This window comes from Peromyscus californicus, unplaced genomic scaffold, assembly GCF_007827085.1.
Source record: "Peromyscus californicus insignis strain IS unplaced genomic scaffold, ASM782708v3 Scaffold_6__1_contigs__length_162567912, whole genome shotgun sequence".
NCBI classification, from domain to species: domain Eukaryota; kingdom Metazoa; phylum Chordata; class Mammalia; order Rodentia; family Cricetidae; genus Peromyscus; species Peromyscus californicus.
The window spans coordinates 101,904,548-101,928,107 of NW_026294584.1; the positions used below are offsets into that span (position 1 = coordinate 101,904,548).

The following is a 23,560-nucleotide window of genomic DNA, read 5'->3' on the forward strand; positions in this document are numbered from 1 at the left end:
GGCCTCGAACTCACAGAGATCCGCCTGGCTCTGCCTCCCGAGTGCTGGGATTAAAGGTGTGCGCCACCACCGCCCAGCGTACCCTCTATACTTTTTGTTTTGTTTTTGTTTTTGTTGTTGGAGGTAGGGTTCTCTGTGTAGCCTTGGCTGTTCTGGAGACCAGGCTGGCGTCTGCCTCCTCAGTGCTGGGATTAAAGGCATGCACAACCATGTCCTACATGTACTCCCTATACTTAATAAATTCAAACATCCCAAGTTAAAATTTGTATTTAAGTCTTGTCAAGGTAGAAGTACGGGTTCCAGCAGCTCTGACTTGAGGAGTGGTCCCCTGGAGACTGGTACAGTGTGCGGAAGGCTGTGGACTGCCTCTGGACTAAGCTTATCTGAGAGCACACCAAGGCGATATCTCCTCTCCTTCCACAGGATACACTCTAACTACAGCCCAGATTTCACTACTCCAATCTAAGGTGAACTCAAGGAAAGACAAGAGTCTAGAGTCATAGGTTTTAGCCATCAGCTAGTGGCATTTTCCTGACTCCTCCCACTGAGAGTCCTGTTCCATAGCTTGGTAGAAAGCTCAGTGGGAGTCTGTCTTCCCCCAGAGCACCTGCAGTCTCAGGTAAGAAAGCAAGCAGCTTTGGTGACTGCTGCTGCAATTTTGAAACACAAAACAGCTGAGGTTTTTTGTTTGGTTTTTTCAAGACATGGTTTCTCTGTGTAGCCCTGGCTGGCCTGCAACTTGCTCTGTGTACTATGTTGGACTTAACTCACAGAGATCCACCTGCCTCTGCCTCTTGAGTGCTGGAGATAAAGGTGTGCACCACCACCACCTGGCAACACTTAAAACTTTAAATCATAAAACTAGCCAGGTATGGTGGCACATGGCTTTAATTCCTGCACTCAGAAGGCAGAAGCAGGCAGAGTTCTGTGAGTATGGGGCTAGCCTGGTCTACATAGTGAGATTCAGGTCAGCCATGGCCACATAATGAGACTCAGGTTCCAAAAAATAAAAAAGAAATCATGGAAGCAGGTGGAGGTTTATATTTAGATGATAAGTAAATTCTCAGAAAATGTGGCCAACTTTGGCTTCACTCATGTTTATTATACCAAAACTCTGGGGCCCTGGATTGTGAACACCATCTCTGAACACAGCATATCGCCAGTTCTTGAATCCTGTTAAGTCAAGCTCAGGAAGTTTAGTTAAATACCACCCTGGCTGTTTTCTTCACAGTTGGAAATAGGCAAGCAGGTTCTCCCTCATGACAGGGAGCTTGGAATGTCCTAGGTTCGTTTCCTGTAGGTTTCTCTGTGCCAACACTGGCTTCTGTTCAGGAATATTAGAATCTATCCCAGGCTCTGTGCTGCTGAAAGGTGCCTGGGGCCCTTTCATCCATAGAAGATTCCACTTAAGAAAAAGCACACCACTTAGTCACTTAATTAGGTTCATTTTAATAGAGTATAGGAGTTTACAACCCAAACAATTATCCATAACAACTATCAGATACATATGACAGATCACACCCAGAGTGAACAACATAATCTAACAGCCTGCAATGAGAGGTATTACAAAAACTGCTAAGAATGACCTTCTGGTTTCCCCAAGATTGTTTGCATGTTAAGGATTCCTGAGGCCTGCTGACCTCAGCACTCCTTCCAGGCTGCTTACAGATCCTCAATCAACTCCAAATACTGCCAGCAGAGGGTGCTCATCTTCCCTCCTCGCAATAGGAATGGTCCTAGGCCTCTGCTATTTGGTTTCTATTCCCTAAAGGTGACATCAAATGTTCCATTCAAAATAACATCTTCAGGCCCTGTGATGCAGGTCACCACTGTCCTCCCAGTGCCAACCACAAGAAGGCGCTTACTTGGGAAGGAGGCTGAAGCAATGGCTAGTCAATTCCCTCACCACAGAGGCAAACAACTCCAATGCTAAATTCGGAGGTTTTGGCAAAGGGAACTGAGTTACTGGTGCCAGCTGCCTGTGGTCCCTCCCAAGTCCTCTTCAGATGATTAACTGGAAGGGCTGGGGTTACCACCACAAAGGAAGCAGGAGGATGCATGTTTGCACACAGACGCTGAGAAACTCTTCATACAAAGCATCTTTGGTAGAGACTCGCAGAACACAGCAGGCTACCATTTCTGAAGGAAACAATTTCACTGTCTCCCATTACCTCAAAGTGAAAGTGCTGGAGACTGGACACGGTCCCCACACAGTCTAAGTATGTGCTATCAGCCAACCCTGATCTATTCTTGACTGATGTTGAAAAGTCCTTTCTGAAATTCCTTTCCAAAAGGAATCTGACCCTTTTTGGAGTATAGACACATGGTTCCATCACAAGGCAGCACAGGTAATGTTTACTATCAACTCAGAACTGTGTAACACTTGCTGAAATACAGCTGAAAAAACACATGGAATTACAAGTTACAGAAACTTTGGCCTAAAACACATGTAGGTAATATTTAGCCTTTTGTGTGTGTGTGTTTTGAGACAAGGTCTTGCTATGTAGCCCAAGCAGGCCTCAAATTCATAGTGAACCTCTTGCCTCATTACAGGCATGTGTCCCCATGGCCAGCACTTAGCTATTTTTGCTATTCTAGAGTCCTCTCACATATATATTCATTCTAGAGCCATGTAGGATCAGGGTGGAGAGTGCTCTCTGGTTACATCTCCACAGAGGAAAGCTGGGGCCTGCCAACTCTCCTCTGTCCTTTATTCTAGGGGAGGGTGAATCATTTCATTGTTAGATTGTCAAGGCTGGCCTGAATCCTAAAATGAAATTTTACAGTAGTAAGGGAAACAACCATAAGCTAGAATGACAGTTCACCACCAATTTATTGGTCTGGTCAAAACAAGAGAATGTTGAGGGAGGAAATTAAGGGGGATTAGGAATGGGGGGGGGGCACACAAAGAACTCTGGGACAGAACAGAAACAACTAGACACTACTTTTTATTTTTAAGCATTTTGAAACTTTTCTTTAGTGAAATTTCTATTAAGTTTTCAAGTGTTCTGGTGGTTAGACCAAAACAAATATTGATTGACAAAGGCTATCACTCAAATGACATAATTTCACTTACAATTCCCAGTGTTTACTCTTTTAGGCAAGCACTGGACAGCTGGAAAACAGGGTGGCCATGGAAAGTGGTAGGGTGCTCTTGCCTTCTACCCCTGTCCTCCTGCAAACTACCTTTCATCAAAAGAAGTTTGATTCTGATAAAAATGCTGTGACCAGCAGCTGTTTTGGAGTTGACTGGGATGTGCTCAAAAGTCTGAATGTGAAAGACACAGCAGGGAGCAACATTTCTTAACATTTGAGGGACCCAAATGGACTCCACTGGAAGTGGCCTCGGTCCTGCTGGGAAGGGCACTGCATCTCCTGCTCCCCAACTTCCCACTTAAGTTTCCTATTTGAAGTAATGTATACATATCATACAATTTGATACACGTTCTGATTCTTTTCATCTACAGAATAAAAATACAGATTTCTTATCATCAAATCACTCTAACACTTTATGCACCAGTGAAGAGCAACTGAAAACACTGACAAGCACATGGTCCAACACTTAATAAATATACACCAGGCCAGAAAGACAGCATTTTTTTTTGAACATTTAAAAGATCTCAGTTGCCAGATGAAACTGAGACAGGACATGGATTAGTTAGCACATGTGTACACACACACACACACACACACACACACACACACACACACACACATGCTGGGGCATGCACCAGTAAATAGGTCTTCAACCCCATTAGTGAGCCAAGACAAAACAGCCTGTATGAACTAAAATCTGCTTTCAGCACCAAGTTCTGTTCATTTTCATGGCTAGATTGCTCACCATCACATGATGGAACCATCTGTGTGCCCTCTGTCTCCCAGTATTGGAGTTAATTAAATCCAGTGGTTGCACATGCTATGTAAGCATTTTATCACCTAACTACATAACCAACCCTCTTTAAATTTTAATATTAAGATCTTGCTAAGCTTCTCAGGCTGGTCTTGATTTGAATTCACAATTCTTTTGCCTCAGCCTCCTAAGTATTGGGATCATAGGTGTACCTGCCCCAGATGTTCATTTCACTATTTCATTTTATTTTGGCGCTAACATGGGTTTGGCGCAAAAGAGCTGTATTGTAAGCTTAAAAAACTGATGAGACAATTTCCATCACACATAAGTTAACTCTGTTAACAGTGCTCATTAGTCAACTAACGGGAGGAAGCGAGGGCCAGCTAGCCTCACACATCATTCAGGAGTTCATCAGTACATGATACGGTTTAAGGCTTTGTCTAAGGACATTCTGACTCATCTCTTTCTGAGTCAAAAGTTCAAAATTTCCTGTTTCCTATGAAAAATATACAAAGTGGCCAGCACAAGCAGAAATGAAAACAAAGTGCAGTACTTTGACAATGATTCCTTTTCCTTATTATTAAACTTTTAGAGGATGGTCACTAGAAACTTGGTATTGGTTCATAGACTTTAAGCACCCCTAATTCCCTGTAAAACAAACTTTTCCAGATTTCCACTCAGGACACCTGATCACTAAAGTACACACTGATCCTGTATCCAGACTCTTCCACAGTATCTCCTTCAGAACTCATCTGCTGGCTAATCTCTTGTCAGATTTCCTTCACAAACTGCTACATAAGAAAAAACCAAAACAATCTGCATGTGGTCACATTCATTCCCGATTCAAAGATGGTAGACAGACTTTCCACTCAGTAGATGAAAAAAGGCCCGAAAGCCCCCCACTTCACAAATGATTCAACTATATAAAATAAAGAGTCCATGATTTTACTCTAATTTGAATTAAATGAATTAAAACCTTGTGAATTAAAGTGACGGATTAGATGGAGTGATACAGTAATCAAAGTTAGAACAGTTTGTAGCACTGTTATGGAGCTCGTTGACCTTGCATTCTGAAATTTCTATTCAAGCAATGGGTCCTTGTATGTTGCCAAAGCTGGCCTTGAGATCCTGGACTCAAGCTGTCCTTCTGCCTCAGTCTTTTAAGTAGCTGAGACTACAGGTATTTGCTGCAACCTGGCAAGAGCTTGTGATATCAAGTGAGGACTCTGTCCGAACATTTCCATCCTTTTTGCACATGCCTTGGAGGACTTCACCTGACAACAAGCATGGGAAGTTTGGTTGCAAAGTTCCATGTACATTAACCAAACTACTCATTTAACAGAAAAACCAGTTTGTATCCACTAGTATACAAAAAATTCAAAACTAATAACTATGAGAAAGCAAATTCCTAGAGAGAATAGTTAGCCTTTACTGAAGTGAAAGGCAGGTTTCTGATGGAGTGGAGCCCTCATTTGGCAACCACTGATGGGGGGGGGGGGGGAGGCGCACGTGTACATACTGCCTTTTATTTAAACAGGTGGAGAATACCAAAAAGAAAAGTACTGAAAAATAGCTCCCTTTCTCCCTCTCAAGATAGGCTTTCACTCACTGGTTGGCTTGGAACTTGCTATGTAGACAAGGCTGGCCTCAAACTCATAGAGATCCACCTGTCTCTGCTTCAAAAGTTCTGGAGTCAAGGTGCATATCACCATACCAGGCCAAAAGTAACCATTCTTACATTACTGTCAAGAGTCCTGGGTTTTATTATTTATTTTTGTGTGTGCCAAGGACAGAACCCGGGGCATGGTGCATGCAAAGCATGTATTCTTCCACTCAGTTGTGCACCCAAACCCTGACTTGCAAATTTAAAGAACATTACAACTAATTGATTGCAAGTGCAGTCTGGCATTTAAGCCTCATTAATGGATAATTTTTCAGTAATTATTTTTTGGGACAGTGTCTCATACAGTCTAGGCTGGCCTTGAACCCCTTCTTTCTGTACCTCCCAAGTGCCCTGCTTACAGGAGTGTGCTAGCATGCCTGGCTTCTAGTAATTTTTCTGTCACTAATGTAGCTTGATGCACAACTCTCCAAACTTTCCCAAGTAAGTGGAGGAACTGTATGCTAGAAGCTGTAAGCATGCACCCTGAGTTTGGTGCAGACTCTTTCCATTAAACTCAACTTCCTCAACAGAAACCTCCCCATGGAGTCGTGAGGTTTTTTTTGTTTGTTTGTTTTGTTTTGTTTTGTTTTTTTAAGGCACTAAAAATGAAGGCTATGAAAACACTAGAAATGAGTCAGTGCTTTCCAGAAATAAAAACACACTTGTGAAAACCCAGCCAGTCACCTGTCTGTTCTACTTTACCATCTGAACGGAACAGATAATTTACAGATCTGCAAGAACAGCTGACCAGCTCTTTTTCATTTCCAACCTACTTCTAGGTTTCAGGTTTGTATCCACTCAAGAGGTAACAGAGGTGTATGGGTAAGAATTTGAGGGAAAAAACAGGCAAACCTGGCTTGTTTTAGGTTCCTGATTAATTAATTTCATAATTTGATTTCATACAATGGAGCCCTGGAAGGATTCCCATCGACTGGAATGCTAAAGATGCTCTTCCCCTATTGCTAGGGGAAACAGAAGGACCAGTGACTTTTTTGGGTTGGAGGAGATATGGTAGCCTGGACTTCAGTATTAAACCCAGGCTAGTCTCTAACTTGTGGTAAACCTCCTGTTTCAGCTTTCCAAGAGCTTGTATTATAGACATGAACTACCATGTCCAGTTTTGAAATTTTGATTTTTTTAAAACTAGGTAAATGGAATTTTAAAAACTCACTCTGAAACCTCAGTTCCAACAGGATTGCCCCATACAGTCCAACAACTTCAATTTTACCATGAGAAAAAAAATCAAGTCAGGTCAACAGGCAAACACAAGAAAATGATTTGATAACGGAGGTAGGCATGGTGGTTTCCCTCGGAGGAAAAAGGTTTCTTGTATGCATGCACACGCATGTATCCATACTAGTCTAAAAAGGAGACTATGGGAGGGCAAAGTGAGCTTTTCCCACCTGTGTGCTCTTTTACATGACAGAGACTCTGACCCATACCATGCACCCAGACACTTGTGCACAAGGGCCAGCTTGGCTCATACAGACTCAGTGACAGATCCCAGAATCCTTTGAGAGCTGCTGGCTCCACAGGAATGAATGATGAGAGGCTGAAGGATTAACTTCTTCAGATGTGCAGGAGACTGATATTGCTCTTTTTATCGGGAAATCTCTCTGTTCCAAGAGTACTGTAGAGTCCTGGAGGGATTCATCCTGACTCTTGGGTTCAAGTGACTCCCAACAGGAGCTGCAGGCATTCCAAGCTGTGGTGCAATACAGCCCCTGTGAACTGGGGGTAAAATATTCCTGGATTAAAAAGGGTTCTGGGCAGAAAAGAATCAGAGTTCTGGGGGCAGGTGGAAGACACCCAGAAATGAGCATGAACAAAAGCAGAAAGTGTAACATAAAGAGCTTCTGCCGAGTCTCACAGCAGCTCCACTAGTTGCCTTGAAGTGATTCTGCTCTGAGGCAGTGACTGCGGGGTCACAGTGGATAGTCCCTGAAAGGCCAGCCAGGAGTGGTGTGATGGGTGCTGGTGGGGTGGGTGGAGGCAGGCCTCGGGCTGCTCTCTGCTCCTAGGGTTTCTGTTTGCCTGCCTTTGAAGGAAAGGGCGCTAAAGCAAAAGGATCAGCGGCGGGCAGCTCTGTAGTCCTGGAGGACAGAGATGTGACAGACACAGAGCCAGCTAGCAGCTGCTTATTGCTTTGTGAGACAATCTTGTAGGCAGCGATGGGCTGGGCTTCTGGACTTGGCTCGTCTTCTGGGCTATAGTGTCGGGAATATTTGGATAAAGCCTGGGGGCGGAATGGCTTGCCAGCCACCGGCCCAGAAAAGGCTTCTTTCTGGGGCTGCAGTCCTCTGTTTCTGTCACTAGGATGACTCCCAGATTCCATGGGAGATCCCCTGGGAGAGCTGCTGTCAAAATGGTCTGCCACCTGGACAGTGTGGGAGGGGAGACCAGGCTGCTGTGCAAAGGCAGTCATAGGATGCTGTGCCTGGGCAGGGGTGTACACGGCTCTATCGCGGCCTGGAAGCAGGGGCCCTTCACCAGGCTGACCGAGGCCAGCCTGCATCGGCAAATCCTGTGAGGAGCCCTGCACGGCCAGTAACTCCTCCACACTCCTCTTCTTGGTAAAAGGAGCTCTGGAGAACACATCCATCTCCTCTGTCTGGGAAGGAGCTACACTGCCCTTGGAGACAAAAGGGGCTTTGGAGAAAATGTCCATGTCATCTGCTGGAACCAGCGAGCTCCTGAAGGGTGCTGTGGCAAAGACATCCGGCTCTCCGAGACCATCTGAGGCCTGCTGGTTGATTGGTAAGAACTGGCTCTTTTTCCCGCCTTGTCCCCCCTTTTCTGGCTCAGCAGACACTCCAGACTCGGAGAACAGAGTGGCTTCTCCCAGCTTCCCCTGGGGTGGCCTGCAGCTCTCATCCTCCTCTTCAGACTCCAGAAGGAGAGGCCGAGACCCGCTGCAGTCCAACATGTCCCCCTCCAGGTCGGTGCCCTCCTCCTCGCTGCTATGGAAGGAGCTATTGCTGGAAGGGCCCTCTCGGGCCAGGGAATCAGACTCTAAGGTGTTCTGGGCCTTTGTTCCAGGAACTCTGCAGGAATCTGGATAGAGGGCGAGGCCTTTGGCACCCACGGGTTCTTTAAAGTGCTCTACAGTAATTACAGGACAAGGACTGGGCTCTCTCTGGAGACCTAGAAAAGCATAAAATTTAGAATTAATGTGGAGGCTGGTTTAGAGTTTTTGGGAACATTTAATGGTCAACCGAGGCAGATACATTGTGGAACCAAATGATAGATGTTGAAAATGGAAAAACAAAAAAAAATAAGAAGTCAAGCAAGCTAAATGCACACAGACTGAAGACACAACCACCATTTCACACTTTGGATCATGATAGACACAAATGAGCAGGAAAGGTGAAAATGTTAGGCACACGGACACTCAGGGCAACTAGGCAACACTCCTACTTGGAGGCCAGGCACAGACACCTGCTCTACCTGGCTCAGTGCCAAATGGAAACAAGCTCAGTCACTCCTCTCTACACACACCAGACAGTCAGTCTGGGGCTATGGAGAACCACTGCTCGGGGATCTGGCATGTGCTCCACGTGTGGAAAGACAGACCCTCTGACAAGCAGAGTTCGGCTGTCAGGAAATGCATGCTTACTTGCTGACACACCGCAGCAGTACTCACAGAGCACTTGGTGCCTGATGCACATATGGAGGGTACTTTCTGAGTCATATCAGATGACATCAAGTTGGCTGGAGTGGCCCTAGAATTTTGTTTTTAGTGTCCCAAGTTAGCAAAGATCTCTGTTTAATGAATCCGCCATTAAGTTCTTTAAGCAGAAATACTAGCAAACTCCAATGTACCAGCACAAGTAGTGATGTAGGTAGAGGTGCCTCTGGGTGCTCTGGCATTTAAAATCAAATAGACAATTATCAGAATGCAATAGAGCTTACCTTCCAAGAAATATTAGCAGGTTAGAAGTATGTCATTGGGCACATGTTAGCAAGAGGGTAGGAAAAAGGCATATGTAACTAAGCAAGAAGAAGCCAGAGAAAGGGTGGGTGGGGGTGGGGGTGAGGGACAAAATAGATTTCATTATGGGCTCAAAAAAGACATACCACCAGAATGTCCCAACCCACCAGGATACTAACTATTGGCCAGTCCCTCCCGACCTGGGCCCTCTCCCATGAATACCTTACCAGACAGGAATTTCTGCCATACATTGCCCTCTACTATCATCCCTGCTTGAACTAAGCACACAGCACAGAGGAGGGGGCTATGAAGCTGGTTTATTAGAAACCAGTCACTTAGTGAGAATTTATACTGTAGAGAACACACAGGGGGGCTGAGCGTTTTATTAAAAGACACCATACAAAACTGTTTTCTGAAACCTGTAACTGATTTTAAAGCAGTGTTTCACTTTAATCAGTTGACAATGATAATTTTCAGGAAGCTTTCCCCCCCTCGCTTTTATTTCCTTTTCTAATAGTGTGAACATATGAATTCTACTCAAAATTTAAGGTGAATCCTGGTTGGGACAGTGTGGCTTTTTAAATGCTATTTGAAGAATGGGAGTTTGAAGAGAATCCATGTTTCCTCACACTGGAACTCTCCTGCATGCAGTTAAGTGTTGACACAGAATCCAGCAGTGGATGAAGACCACCTGCTCCCTCACAGTGGCTATGGATACAACCCTAATTTCTCAGGAAAGAGAACTGAGATTAGATTTATCTCAGAGATGCCCAGGTGACAACTTCTGTGACAGAACTACAGTGAAGGGTGAGGGGAACCACTAACTTTCAAAATAAAACTCACCAAGGAATGTAAGAGGCTCCTGAGTCCACAGGCTATTGCCTCTTATATGTCGGGCAGTCTACAGCCTCATTTGACAAAGTTGAGGTGCACTTCCTCTCCTTCCCCAAACTACCTGAATGTTGTTGCTTCTCCACTGGCTAGGCAGCAGAGCAAAGCATCCTTTAGCACAGAGAGATAGGAGGTAAGTAAGTCAAGCAGTGACTGCTCCTGGTATTGTACGGACTGATTTGATAATGGCACTGCTTTCACTGTACTCAAGTGATTTGAAGGAACAGAAACTGGATTCATTTAAACCAAGTCATGTACAGACTGCAAAAGGCATCTATCTACCTAGAGACCCAGAGCCTGATGCCTTCAATGCTACATTACATTCTGAGAGCTATGGGGTAGCAAGGCAAGAACTCCCTCATCTACAATGGGACAAGAAGAACATGCCTGCCCCATGCAAACTACTTCTGTCAAGTAGCAGGCTTTGAGTCAAGAACCCAGGAGAAAATCCGCCAACTCAAGATATCTTCGAATTTTGAACTGAATAGTGAGGTTTTAAAACACCAACAGCTTTAGAAAGCTCAGAATTGGCTGGGTGTGATGGTTCATGCCTTTAATCCCAACACTCAGAAAGTCAAGGCAGATGAATCTCTGTGAGTTTGAGGCCAGCCTGATCTACATAGTGAGTTCCAGGCCAGCCAAGGATATACAGTGAAAACTTCTTTCCCAAAAAAAAAAAAAAAAAAAAAAAAAAAAAAAAAAAAAAAAAAAAAAAGTTTGGAGTCATAAAACACCACAGCATCAGTTTGAAGGGAAAACCAGTCTCTCATTGTTCAAAAGAAGGCTCACAGCTATTTCCTCCACCTCATTGTGAATCTTCTTAAGACTGGAAGAGTGCATGTGCATCTAACGGGGCTTTCCTGAAAAGTCCATCTCCCAAACTTTCTTGGAGGTGCAGTGTAACTAAGGCAGAGTGACCAGGCCTAGCACTTTGACAGCCAAAGAAATACTAGAGAATATGGAAACCCTAGATGACTACATGACTCTAGGGAGTCCTGATGGTGGTATCACAGGAAACAGGAGTTCAGAGGAGACTCATAAAAACCTTACTAGCAGTTAAAGGTCTTGCTGTTGCTCACTTTAGTGTGTGAATGTGCTCTTACAAGTATTTTTAGGGTAAACAGCCCTTGCAGTGGAAACGGCCTTGAGCCAATAGCAGACTACCTCTGAAGCAGCCTACCTCCTAGGAATCCACCCAACTTACCCTCATGCCATGGTTGAGTTCTTTGGTTATCAATGACAGCCACACAGCAGATACCTTGTAACCAAAGAACTAAAACACAAAACAAAAACAAACAAACAAACAAAAAACCCTCTAGCTTGTTCTCCTAGCCTAGGACCTACCCTCAGTGTATACAAGGCTTTTTTGTTAATCACAAGGCATTCTCTTATTCCCTCAAACTGGGTCATGTCTCTTTTTGTTTTCAAAACTTCTAGAAATAACTCCATCTGGCTCCATTTTGAGGCTGTAAGTTACACAGATTTCAGTAGAACTCACAAACCCTGGAGAGTTATCTTCACCATCCCCTGCACTATCCCATAGATCAAAGTGTGGCATTTTTGGGGATGACTGACCCCAGAAATGCTCTCTGATTGACAGTGAGGTCATCAGACTTCTCTCTAAAGCAGCAAAATCTAAGATTTAAAAAAAGGTTATTACTGTGTTTGAGTACACAAGCATGTGCTACAGTGTTCAAGTAGAGGTCCCAGGACAGTTTGCACAAGTCAGTCCTCCCCTTCCAGCCCACAGGCTCTAACCCAGGTTATCAGGCTTGGCACAGGCACTTTTGCCCAAACAGTCATTTGGCTGGCCCTAAATCTGAAATTTAAATTTCAGGCTGGATACTCTTTAGTGTAGTATGTCAGAATTGTACTTGTCTCTACACTATAGCTGAAATAATAGTGTCAGGGAACATCAATGACAAAATCTTGCCAGTCTGAAGCAATGGCTTGGGTATTTCCTACACCCAGAGACTGAAGCACCTCAATGAGGTGTGTGGCATCAGGTGAAATTTGGTGTCTCAGAACCATACCCAGGAAGCACAAACTCAGTAGCCTGTAGTTCCCACACCCTTTGGTGTTTATCATGAACTTTAGCATTTGGCTCTCCCTTATGTTAGGCAGTAGCAGGAAAGCCCACAGCTGGATGCCAGAAGTAATTAAGGAGAGCCATTTCTCACTGGACATAAACATATTCTTGCCATCCTAGTGTTTAACTCAATTGGCCTGGGTGTATTAAAGACTAAATTAGAGGAGATCAGCTGCAAATTGGTGCCGTTTTATCACTTAAGTATGGTCCTGGCTAATGTGTGTTTTCAGGTTTCTCATTCTTGACCATAAGGGTCGTCATAACTCACTAAACCTAGGCACAACTCACAGATATCCACTAAATATACCTTCCGCAGGACCTCTTGCACAGGTGTGCACTCACTACACCTTCCTCAGGACCTCTTGCACAGGTGTGCACTCACTGACCCTTCCTCAGGACCTCTTGCACAGGTGTGCACTCACTACACCTTCCTCAGGACCTCTTGCACAGGTGTGCACTCACTGACCCTTCCTCAGGACCTCTTGCACAGGTGTGCACTCACTGACCCTTCCTCAGGACCTCTTGCACAGGTGTGCACTCACTGACCCTTCCTCAGGACCTCTTGCACAGGTGTGCACTCACTGACCCTTCCTCAGGACCTCTTGCACAGGTGTGCACTCACTGACCCTTCCTCATGACCTCTTGCACAGGTGTGCACTCACTGACCCTTCCTCAGGACCTCTTGCACAGGTGTGCACTCACTACACCTTCCTCAGGACCTCTTGCACAGGTGTGCACTCACTGACCCTTCCTCAGGACCTCTTGCACAGGTGTGCACTCACTGACCCTTCCTCAGGACCTCTTGCACAGGTGTGCACTCACTGACCCTTCCTCAGGACCTCTTGCACAGGTGTGCACTCACTGACCCTTCCTCAAGACATCTTGCACAGGTGTGCACTCACTGACCCTTCCTCAAGACATCTTGCACAGTTGCCCACACTTTTCTTGTCCACTGGTATTTGCAGCCACTGAGTAATGTGCTCAGGTCCTTCTGGAGTAACATAACAGCTACCTTAAGCTATTTATATATCTAAACATCATGCACTCGTTTGAACAGATAAAAGCTTTATTCCTCTGTATGTTTACATAAGAAATTTGTTTACAGACTTATTTATACAATACTTGCAAAGCAGTGTTCATTTTTCACATTTTACTGCACAAGATAGCTTCATTACATCATTTTGCTTTGCTTCCCTGGGGAAGACAAGTTAAAGACCTAAGGTAGGAATCCATCCAGGTGACAAAGGCATGTACAACAAGGCAGAAGAGAATACCCACAGACGTGAATTCAGGACACTGCATCAAAGTGAGAACCAAGGAAGGCCTTCCCTTCTAGCAACTGTCACCCTTTGGGAACTCTGCATGAGTTAACATTACCCAAGCAGCCTCCAGGCATCCTCCCTCCCACTTAGTGAAAGGAAACCCGGGGGGAAGTACATAGGATATCTTGTTACAGACTGAAATGGAGGCCATCTGGGATTCATTCAGTTCACAAAAGCCAAGCACATCCAACTTGGGAAACATTATCATTGTGGAATGGAAAGGTCTAATTTTTGCACTGGTAAAATTGGTCTCTAGAGAGGGATATAAATTAGCTTGCAGTATCTGAAGTGTTTCACTAAACACTCCACTCTAAACATTCTGTCAGGCAGCCTCTGATTTGCTTAACTCTGTTCTGGGTGATGCTGTCATTCACATCCCCAAACTCCATGTCAGTGGCAACAGAATGCAGTCATCTTGCAGACCAGGAAGGGTAAAGACGCTTGATGCCAGAGGAACCTTGTCACAGGAGACATTAGCTTGACCCAAGGTGTCTCCAGCATCATTTGTTCACTGAGCACAGACCGCCATCCCCATCGCAAAGGTCTCCTCATTCCCAGGGCACTGCTGAAGACAAAACTACCCTGGCCTGGGGGAAGACTATGTTGGTTTGAATCAAAACAAACACTCATCAGGAAATGAGAATTGCAAATCACAAAAATATCACATCTTAAGAAAAACAGATTCCCTTTTGGGTTTGTTTTCTTCCAATTATTAGAAATCCAAGTTCTAGAATTCCAATCTGATCAGCAGGAGCCAAGTCCAAGGTGAAATGCCTACGAGCAGAGTGACAACCTCTGTCAGAGGGGTTTAAAACCTGCATCTTTAAATTTCCTAAAGACCAGAGGACTGCAAACCTCCCCTGTCTCAGTGCTGGGGAAATCTCTCTCAGCTATGAAGTCTTCTCTAGGAAGTGCCTGTGGAGTTTCAAAGTCTTCATCTTATCAGAATGGTTCTGCGTTTTGGAATACTCAGTGTTACTCAGAGGCAGAGGTGTCAGAGAAAAAAACATAAGACTTGTGGATGCTGTGAGTGAGGCTACTGAGAAAACACAACCATATTCTTGCTACCTTATCTGGAGATGTTATGTCTAAGGACAAGAGTTTAAGAGCGACTCAGCTGACACTGGCCTGCTTTGCTAGGATTAGCATTCACTTCCCAAGCAAAATCAGATGCTTCCAGAGGGAACAATCAAACACAAGAAACACTTCTGATCTCTCTACTTCAGAAATCACTGTAACCATTACAATACTACTTAGAAGTGACCACTTAAACCTCATCTCCTCTGAGGACCATATTTTTAGAAACTTTGGGAATTAAATTTGGTTATCTGGGGGAAATACCAATTTGTGATACTTTCTGGTACAGTAATTACTTCCACTCAGCAGAGAAAAGATCAAATAAAAAATGTGTACATTGTATTTGCCCATATTTTAATGGCAAATCCCAGATTACACAGATTGAAATAATAGAAGTCTCTGGATTCTGTTTTACTGTAAAAGGTAAGGTTGTGTGTGCTTAATATTACAGAAGGAAAATCTATCTCCAAGCTTCCGATGATGTGGGCTTTTAGTCAGGTAACCAGCAAGTAGCAACAAGATTAATATTGCTCATTCTAATCCTTTGTTAGTAAATGCTGAAGAAAGCTGTAGGAATGGCAAGAGCATAGAAGTTACCTGAAGGACATCCAGATTATATGATCCTTCATAGTCCTTCTAAATACAATAGCATAACAATGCTACGCTTCTACTGTCTCACACATTCTCTATCCAAAACCATCCTGCGTAAAAATCCAACATCAGTTCTGAGGCATCAAATGCCTGTTCAAGGTCATAAGCCAGGGTCTAGATGAGTTCCCCGAAGCCTGAGTTGCCCCGGCCCCTTTTCTCAACAGCCTGCCTTCCTCAGTCAGGTCCACACCAGTGAGATGAAATGAATGGACTAGTGGACAGTGTCTGCAGCCCCTCATATAATTCAGTCTTGTTCTGTGCACCTCCAGTTACCACACAGCATGCTCTTCTCAAGCCACTCCCTCAGTTAGGATGATACAAAGGAAGGCTGTGCTGGCCCAGGCACTAGGATGTATGTCTCCACAGAGGAGTAGCTCTGCCCGCCCAAGCTCTACTCCTGAAGGACCAGCCTAGGTCTCTTGTTGTTCTCTCACCCAGGCTTTACCATCTTCCCTGGCGACAGTCTGCTCATTTTCCTTAGTGTCTCCATTAAGCCTTACTGAGCCAAATGACTACACAATAGATCTCAATATAATTCCGGTGACACATGAAGAAGTGGTTTAGAGACACTTAACCTAATTTCTAGACTGTACTCTTCATAGCTGCAATTAAACTGAGAAAGTAGACATTTCATTATATTGCTAACGTTTTCATGAGGAAAAAAACAAATATGAAAACACGGACCTAAAACATTAGCCTTATTTAAAAATAAACATTTCCTTCATTAGTTTATACATTCTTTCTATGTCCAGGAAAGAGGACATAACCATTTCCTGTCCACCAAGGGGTTAACCAAGTCCTGCTTTCCTGCAGCCCACTTGTGGAGAGCTCTTCGTGACATCTCCTGCTCCATCCTCGCTGCACACCGTGCCTCGCTCACCTGTGGAAACCATCTCTTCTAGCAGAGGCCTTTCCTCAGCTCCTTCGGGTTCAGCTGCCCCAGGAAGGATTTTAAGTCAGAAGGCAGACTGAGTGTCCACTCCTGCTGCTGTCCCATTGCTGGAGACAACGGTGGCCCTCCAGAGGGCAGTGCTTGCAGGCTGCTGCTGCTGCTGCTGCTGCTGCTGCTGCTGCTGGTTCCCCACCACTTAAAGTGCAAGTGTGAGCAAGGAACAAAGTAGTAGGAGAGAACAAGCAAGCAGATTTGGGATCTTACTTATACAAATCTGACGAACTGAAGCGCTTCCCTTCCAACCCCAGAGGACGGCACTGCAGGAAGGGACTCTGTGCCCACTCCTCTTCCAAAGGGTGATTTTACAAAAGTGCTCTCCACACACGGCAATGAGACACACCTTGGTGAGTAAGTACACAGAGGGTGACCGGGAGTGCATGTGGTAGGGCGAGGGCAGGGTCTTTATGGAAATCTATGAACAACAGTCTAAGGTTAGTGCTAGCGGAGCTACTCTTTGTTTGCTCCTTTCACTCTGGGAAGCCAAGGAAAGGCAGCTGCACATACTCCATCCGCTTCAGCCGTCTATTTCAACACCAGAGAGAAGGGAAGCAGCCACAGGCAAACTGGGCCCAGCACACTTATTTCTGATTATCTGAAAACAAACAACATGCTTGTTCTACAGAGACAAAGGCCTGCTGAAAGCTTAGAGCAAGACATACACTCTACTTAAAACAGTTCCATGGGTTACACTGTAGGACTGCTATGTGGTTATACAAGCGAAGAGATCAAAACCCTGTACAGACACCTGATGTCAGACTGGAAATGCCAAGTGGAAACAGAACTATTCAGCATCTTCATTTATACACAATTTACAATATTTGATTCAAAATAAAAAAATCACAAGAAAAATACATCTGTTTCTGCTACAATTCCTTCCCTTCCCCATCCACCCCCCATGAAAAGTCTTCTAGTAAAAGGTATCATGTTCCCACCACTGTCTTGTTTTGGTCTAATTCTGGGATCCCAGCTTGGGCCAGGTAACATGGAAGGATAGCAATGCTTGGTATTTATATCACATACGTATTTATTCAAGGATCTCAAGCATTTGCAGTCACGCCTCCAGATTTGAGAAATCACAATTCAATGGAAGCCAGAGAGCTAGACAAACTAGATAGCTGGGAAGGTTGCATGGGTGTAAGATCCCCTAGCTCAGTCTATTACCAAACAAGGTCCAAGTTAGCTGGCTAGAGCTGAGCCCAGTTTCTCTTCACAAACATATCCTATTAGTTTTGCCCTGTTTAAACTGCACACCTGTCTCCAGACTATTGCCTGGGGATAAGACCAGCTATAGCTGCCATAGCCTCATGATACTGCATCAGGATAAAAAGCAAGAATGGACACACATTCATCAGCATCTGGGAGACAGGCTATGTAGGACTGTCATGGGGCAATTCCTAGCAAGAATGAGACAAAGTGTCCGTCATGAGCTCAATGACAGTCAAGCTTCTGTGAGTGGATTCCAGCAGAGGTGAAGCTCAGGGCAGCTAGCGCTTGAGTTAAGGTAATGCTATTGAAGAAGGGGAATGAGAAAACACAGCAAACTAACGAGAAGAGTCGGCCAAGGAACGGATCTGGAGGGTCAGAGATTTTTCTTTCCTTATCATTTCTATAGGAGAAGGCAAGGGGTAGGAGAAAGGGGCTTGAGGGCCCCTTATTTGCAGATTTAAAAAAAAATCATTTTTCTCATAACTCCGTAATGAAAATGTGTATTACGGCATGAAGGTTACAGAACTGCGTCTGCTACTGGCTCACGGCTACAGGTCTATGAGCTGATCCACCAGCAGCAAAGACCTGGCTAGGTTGGGAAGACTGGACTCAGAGCTCCCACTGCTGTTTCTAGAGTGCCCACCTGGAAGTGGAAAGATAGGATTCAGTACAAAACACAGAGGGTTAGGGTTAGATGTGCAGAGCAAGCAAAGGAGAAAAAGAAAAACAAAGAAATCCAGAGAAGCAACATTTCACATTTAAAAAGTCTTACATGTTGATTTCTAAACATAGCCATTGACCAGCCACCACCTCCCACCAGAAGTTCACTCCATGCACACCACAGTAGTAGAGGCAGGACACTGTAGAGATACCAATGGTTCCAAACCAACTCATTTGCCTAAGAAGTTCTGGCTGTCTACTAGCCTACCAACAGCAAGCCATCTCCCTATAAAGTACAGATCAATTTCTGCTTTGGGGAGAATTAGTTATTAGGATACTGCAATAAGAACATGCTTTTAAAAATAAATAGGTGATGTGTTTTAGTGTTTTGTGCATGCTCAAATGATTCAATCCACCAAAGAGGAAAAGAATGGTCCATAAAGTCTACTGATGTAGCAGACAGCAAAATACCACTGTTAGCTTTCTGGGAAGAACATCTATTACAGATTTTCTAATCATGATAAAAATGTTCAACACTTCTGACATATACCTACAGGCTTCTACCAACTAGAGAACACTTTCTTTTTGGCTTGACATTTCATAAAAACTAATTATTCTCTAATTAAACCCTAAATCAATGAGGTTTTAAACCACATAGATCAGCATCTCCACCTGCCTCTCATGTGGGTCCAGCCTATACTGACTGTCATCACCCAGTGTCCTTCACCAAATGGCGATGCTCCCACAAACCATGCAGGCTAGAGACAGTGTTTTGATGAGAACCGATGTCAAGCTCTTTTCTTTCCTCCAGCCTCTCTCTTACCTTGTGTGTTTTTGGTTATCAGTACAGGAATAGGGTCAAACTCATCTTCTGCCACCTTTTCCGAGCCCTCAGCGGCACCGAAACCTGAGATGAGGTTACTATCTTCTGCAGCTTAATACAGAATGCAAGCACACAAGCAGAAACAACACAAGAAGAGATTAGCCAAGGAGAGAATAGGAAAGAGGTGCCAAGCCTTCAACTATGAACAATCACTGTTCTGAAAGGTGAAAATACTTAGATTATCCTGAGTTGAAATAAAAGTAAAGCTGGAGCCGGGTGGTGGTGGCACACACCTTTAATCCTAGCACTCGGGAGGCAGAGCCAGGCGGATCTCTGTGAGTTCGAGGCCAGCCTGGTCTCCAAAGCAAGTTCCAGGAAAGGCGCAAAGCTACACAGAGAAACCCTGTCTCGAAAAAACAAAACAAACAAACAAACAAAAAAAAAAAGTAAAGCTGGAAAACACAGGTATATAGAAGTAAAAACTTTTAGAACTTACAATGTTAAGATTTCATAAATGGTTAAGAAATGGGCTCTTAGAAGAATTCTCTACTCTGCAGAAGACCATAATTCCAATTGTGAAGTTCTCTCTGAAATGTGCACTATCTTTATTGAATTAACAGAGGCCTTACTAACACCACCTCAAACACTAAAAGGCTGGGGCACGGTTCAGTGGCAGAGTGTGCCTTAGCAAGTGCAAGGTCCTGAGTTTGACCCCATGACCCAAAACCAACAACGGACGAGAAGTAACCAATATGTACAAGGCAAGCAAAATGCCAAGACTCCCTTTCTGTGAAAAAAGACTTTTAAATAACTCAGAATACTGGGGTAAAAAAGACCACCAGCATAAGTTTCTTAGACTACCTCCCCCATTTTTTTAGTGGTTGTTATTCTTTTGTTTTGTTTTGTTTGAGACAGCTTATTCTAAATTCTATATCCCCCAGCAAATGCTAGCTGAGCACTTATTTGGCAGACAATGCTTCTCTATGGTTACACATTGCTACCAACAGACTCCTGCCAGCCATTGATATCTATACAGGTAACTTCCTGTGCCAGCTGTAAAACAAACCCAGCTATCATTGCTGCTACCCATGAGCTCATTGTTTTTAGTCATCTCTGGAGGCTTTCTTCTTGACTTTCCTTTGGAAAGGGCTTAACCTGTTCATTTTCTAATACTCCTTAAACACAGAAATAAGCTTGCCATATGCAAGCAAGCTATCACAACAGACCTCAGAACCCAACCCAAGCTACTCTGGCAGAAAAAGCTCAAAGCAGACCACGCCAAGACTAAGAAGTGAAAATGGCAGGTTAGAGTAAGAAACTCAGTAATCAATTATGACTCAAAGGCAAAATAATACTCAAAACTTTCACAAGTTCAATTTTTGAGGAATGATTTTTGAGGGTTGTGTTTCTTTACATTCAAAAACCTTGAATCAGATTTGATGAAATGACTTTACTTTCTAAGGTCATATTAATAATCACGATCGATCAGTTGGCTCACCTGTCTATGTGGTTGCCCCTAAAGGCCCGTGGCTCTCAAAGGTAACATGGACCATCTGTATCCTAGTTCTCGTCAGAAAGTGATCTCTGCACCTCTCTGTAGTTGTTAGGGCTTATTAACTACTCAGAGAAGAACTGACTGCAACAGTGGCTAAGGATACAAAGCCATGTTTCCATAGAAATGGACAGCTTGAACACTACTAACAAGGACTTTTGGTAAGGGGGACTCCCCAGGACACATGTGGGCCCAAGAAAGACTTTACCTTTACGAGCGGGAGCAGAGAGTGCTATGGGGGCGAACTCTTCCAGGAGGTCAGCAGTGGGGTTAGAAAGCAGAGCGCAGTCAAGCAGAGAGTCTTCCCCCGTGAGAGAGTCTGAGTCCAGTTACCAGCATCCCCCGCAATGGTGGCATTAAACAGCACACAACAATATTGTGAGGTTATATCTTGACTTTTAAATTATTGTATTTATAGGCCATATGTACAAGCAAGGTGCAGAAAGAAAAATCAAAAGAAACATGTTAAGCTCTCTGAACTTCTAACCACAAAAACATATATCCTAGATTCTATTTGATAGTAAACATAAATGTAAGATTGAACTGCTGTTCAAACAAGTTTGTGATTCAAATGTCAATACAACTTAACAACCCAGTTCTCAGCAAATACCATTTGGAAAAAGGACTTTGTAACTTGAGTTTCACTTAACTTTTCCCCACTCAGGAAGAAAGTTACTACTAAGTGAAGTGCTGAAACTCTCAAGAAGGAACCCTCCATGACACTCCTAGGTTGCCATTCAAAATGCCTCTTCCTATTATTCTTTAAATGTGAATTCTCCTTTGAACACAGTGTATTCTTTCATGTCAAGAATTAGGGGAGGTAAAATTCAGAGATGAAAAAGTTGAGCAGGGAGTGTTTCCTGGGAGAAAACATCCAAATGAGTGAAAACAAGAAGAACCACAATGCTTTTGGGGTGATTTTTTTCCCTATAAGCATTAGTTTGTTATCTCCCTAAGGCAGACAATCAGACAATCTTATCAAGGTAATTAGGACTCACTAAAATGAATGCAATCAGATTTGTTCATGTGTGGCTAATGACTTGGACAAGGACTGAAATTTTCAAATAAGAGCAAAAGCAATACTGGATCCAAGACTGATTTCAATTCTGCCTAAAGTGAAAGGAAAATCACCTCTAGATGGTGAAGCTCTGATCTAGAAAAGAGTATCAACAGCAGGAGATGAGCTCCATAGATCCAGATGCCAGTACTGTATACGGTGAAGTGGAGGACTTGTCTGCCTAACAGCTGGAAGAATTACGGCAGCCATTAATCTGAGCAGACTTGTGTTAAAGAGGTAGAGGGAACCTGCCACCAGTGAAGACGATCTTTTTTCTTTTTCTTTCTGGTGTTGGGGATTAATTGATAGTCAAGCACTCTGTCACTGAGCTATATCCCCAGGGCTGGGAAAAGAATATCGAATAATAAAATTCTGTAATCAGAGCAAGCCCAGGAGTCACTCTTAGGAAAAACATGGCTCCAAAAAGTACTCAGTTCTTTAGCACAAGGACACTCAATATCTAGAAGCCAGGCCTGTAAGAACAACTCATAGCATCCATTGTAAAACCAACCAGAATGCAAATAAAAAGAGGTTCATCTGTCATAGGTGGGAAGCCCTGAGGCTACTGCACTAACCAACTTTGCAGCTACATGGACCCTGACTGACCTGTGCGGTTCGAGGTCACAGACTCCGTCTGAGATGGGAGGCGCTGGGCAACAGGCGGCTCCAGTCCAGGTATGAGACTCTCAACAGCAACATCGGCCTTTTCTTTTGTATCAGGGGTATTAACAGTGGAGAGGAAAGGGTAAGAAAAGAAGTCAGATGCTGCTCAGGAAAACCCATGGAGGCTTGCTTCCACAAGTCTCAGGCAAGCTGCAGAGCACAGCCTGTGACTTATTTCTGCCGCTGTCTAGGCTTCGATGACAGAGCATGCATGTACAAGGATAACTACCAGGAAAGTGCAATGATCACCAGGTCCTACGAATATGTGTGGGAGACAAGCAACTTTCAAACAGCAAATTCTTCCATGTCAGAAAAGATCGGCTTCAAGACAGACAATGGTGGCTCACACCTGTAATCCAACAACTACAGAGGTTAAGACAAGAGGACTGCCATGAGTTTGAGGCCAGCCAGGCTACACAGTGATGCCCTACTTCAAAAAGCCAATGATGACCAAAACAGCTTCATTCAAAATTAGTCTGGGCAATTTTTCCCTTTTAATGGGCCAGACTTGGAGTAAACATCCTCCAGTCTAACGCACAACCTTAAAACGTACCCCACCTATCCCATGACGTAGCAGGGAAGTGCTCTGCGCACTGTGATATCTCACAAATGGAGGCCTATCTTTCTGTGAGGCCATGGCATTCCTGAGTGCTAGCATTTCTTGTCTAAAGTCTAGTGACTAAACCTTTCAGGAGTCAGTTTATACTTTTTGCTTATATAGCATAAAAAATATTAACAGAGTAAGCAGACCAAGCCATTGCCCTGGTCTGTCATGGGGCTGAACTGCTAGGCAGACTTCCTGGTATGGGTATTTGTTACAAGCATTGACCTTTTAAGAAGAATCAGCCCAAGTCTATTAAGTTCAGTGAAGCTCTCAGAGCCAACTAGAAACCGACTGTTTTCACAAAAGTTTTATTTCCCCATATTCTTCCTTATTCATAAGAAATTTACTGGAGAAATCACAGGACATCAGTAAAGACCACAGTCACAGGTTGTACACATGGAAAGCAGAAAAAGACACTTCATTTGTACTAGCATAAACAGAGTTAACAGCCTTGACTGCGGGCGTCAAACCATGCACAAGAGCTACAGAGCATCAGGGCACTTCTGCCCTCTACCCCCTCCCCATGCCAGAGTTACCCCACCACCACCACACACACATATATCAGAAGA

At 44.1% G+C, this 23,560-nt stretch overlaps 1 protein-coding gene across 6 annotated transcripts in view; it reads right to left on the reverse strand.

The window, feature by feature from the left end:
* Window positions 1-1,429: 1,429 nt before the first annotated feature.
* The window catches only part of Aak1 (AP2 associated kinase 1), a 168,846-nt gene continuing 146,715 nt past the window's right edge, over window positions 1,430-23,560 (reverse strand). For 3 of the 6 annotated variants that reach the window (XM_052719352.1, XM_052719353.1, XM_052719351.1), the window contains 4 exons: window positions 22,331-22,432; window positions 20,876-20,986; window positions 19,116-19,226; window positions 13,469-18,275 (listed from right to left, as the gene is read on the reverse strand). In XM_052719352.1, the coding sequence (XP_052575312.1) occupies window positions 18,181-18,275; window positions 19,116-19,226; window positions 20,876-20,986; window positions 22,331-22,432 (419 nt within the window). In that variant the 3' untranslated portion in view covers window positions 13,469-18,180. Of the gene's footprint in view, window positions 8,658-13,468; window positions 18,276-19,115; window positions 19,227-20,875; window positions 20,987-22,330; window positions 22,433-23,560 lie in introns of those variants that run through there. The other 3 variants (XM_052719349.1, XM_052719350.1, XM_052719348.1) reach the window with 1 other exon arrangement.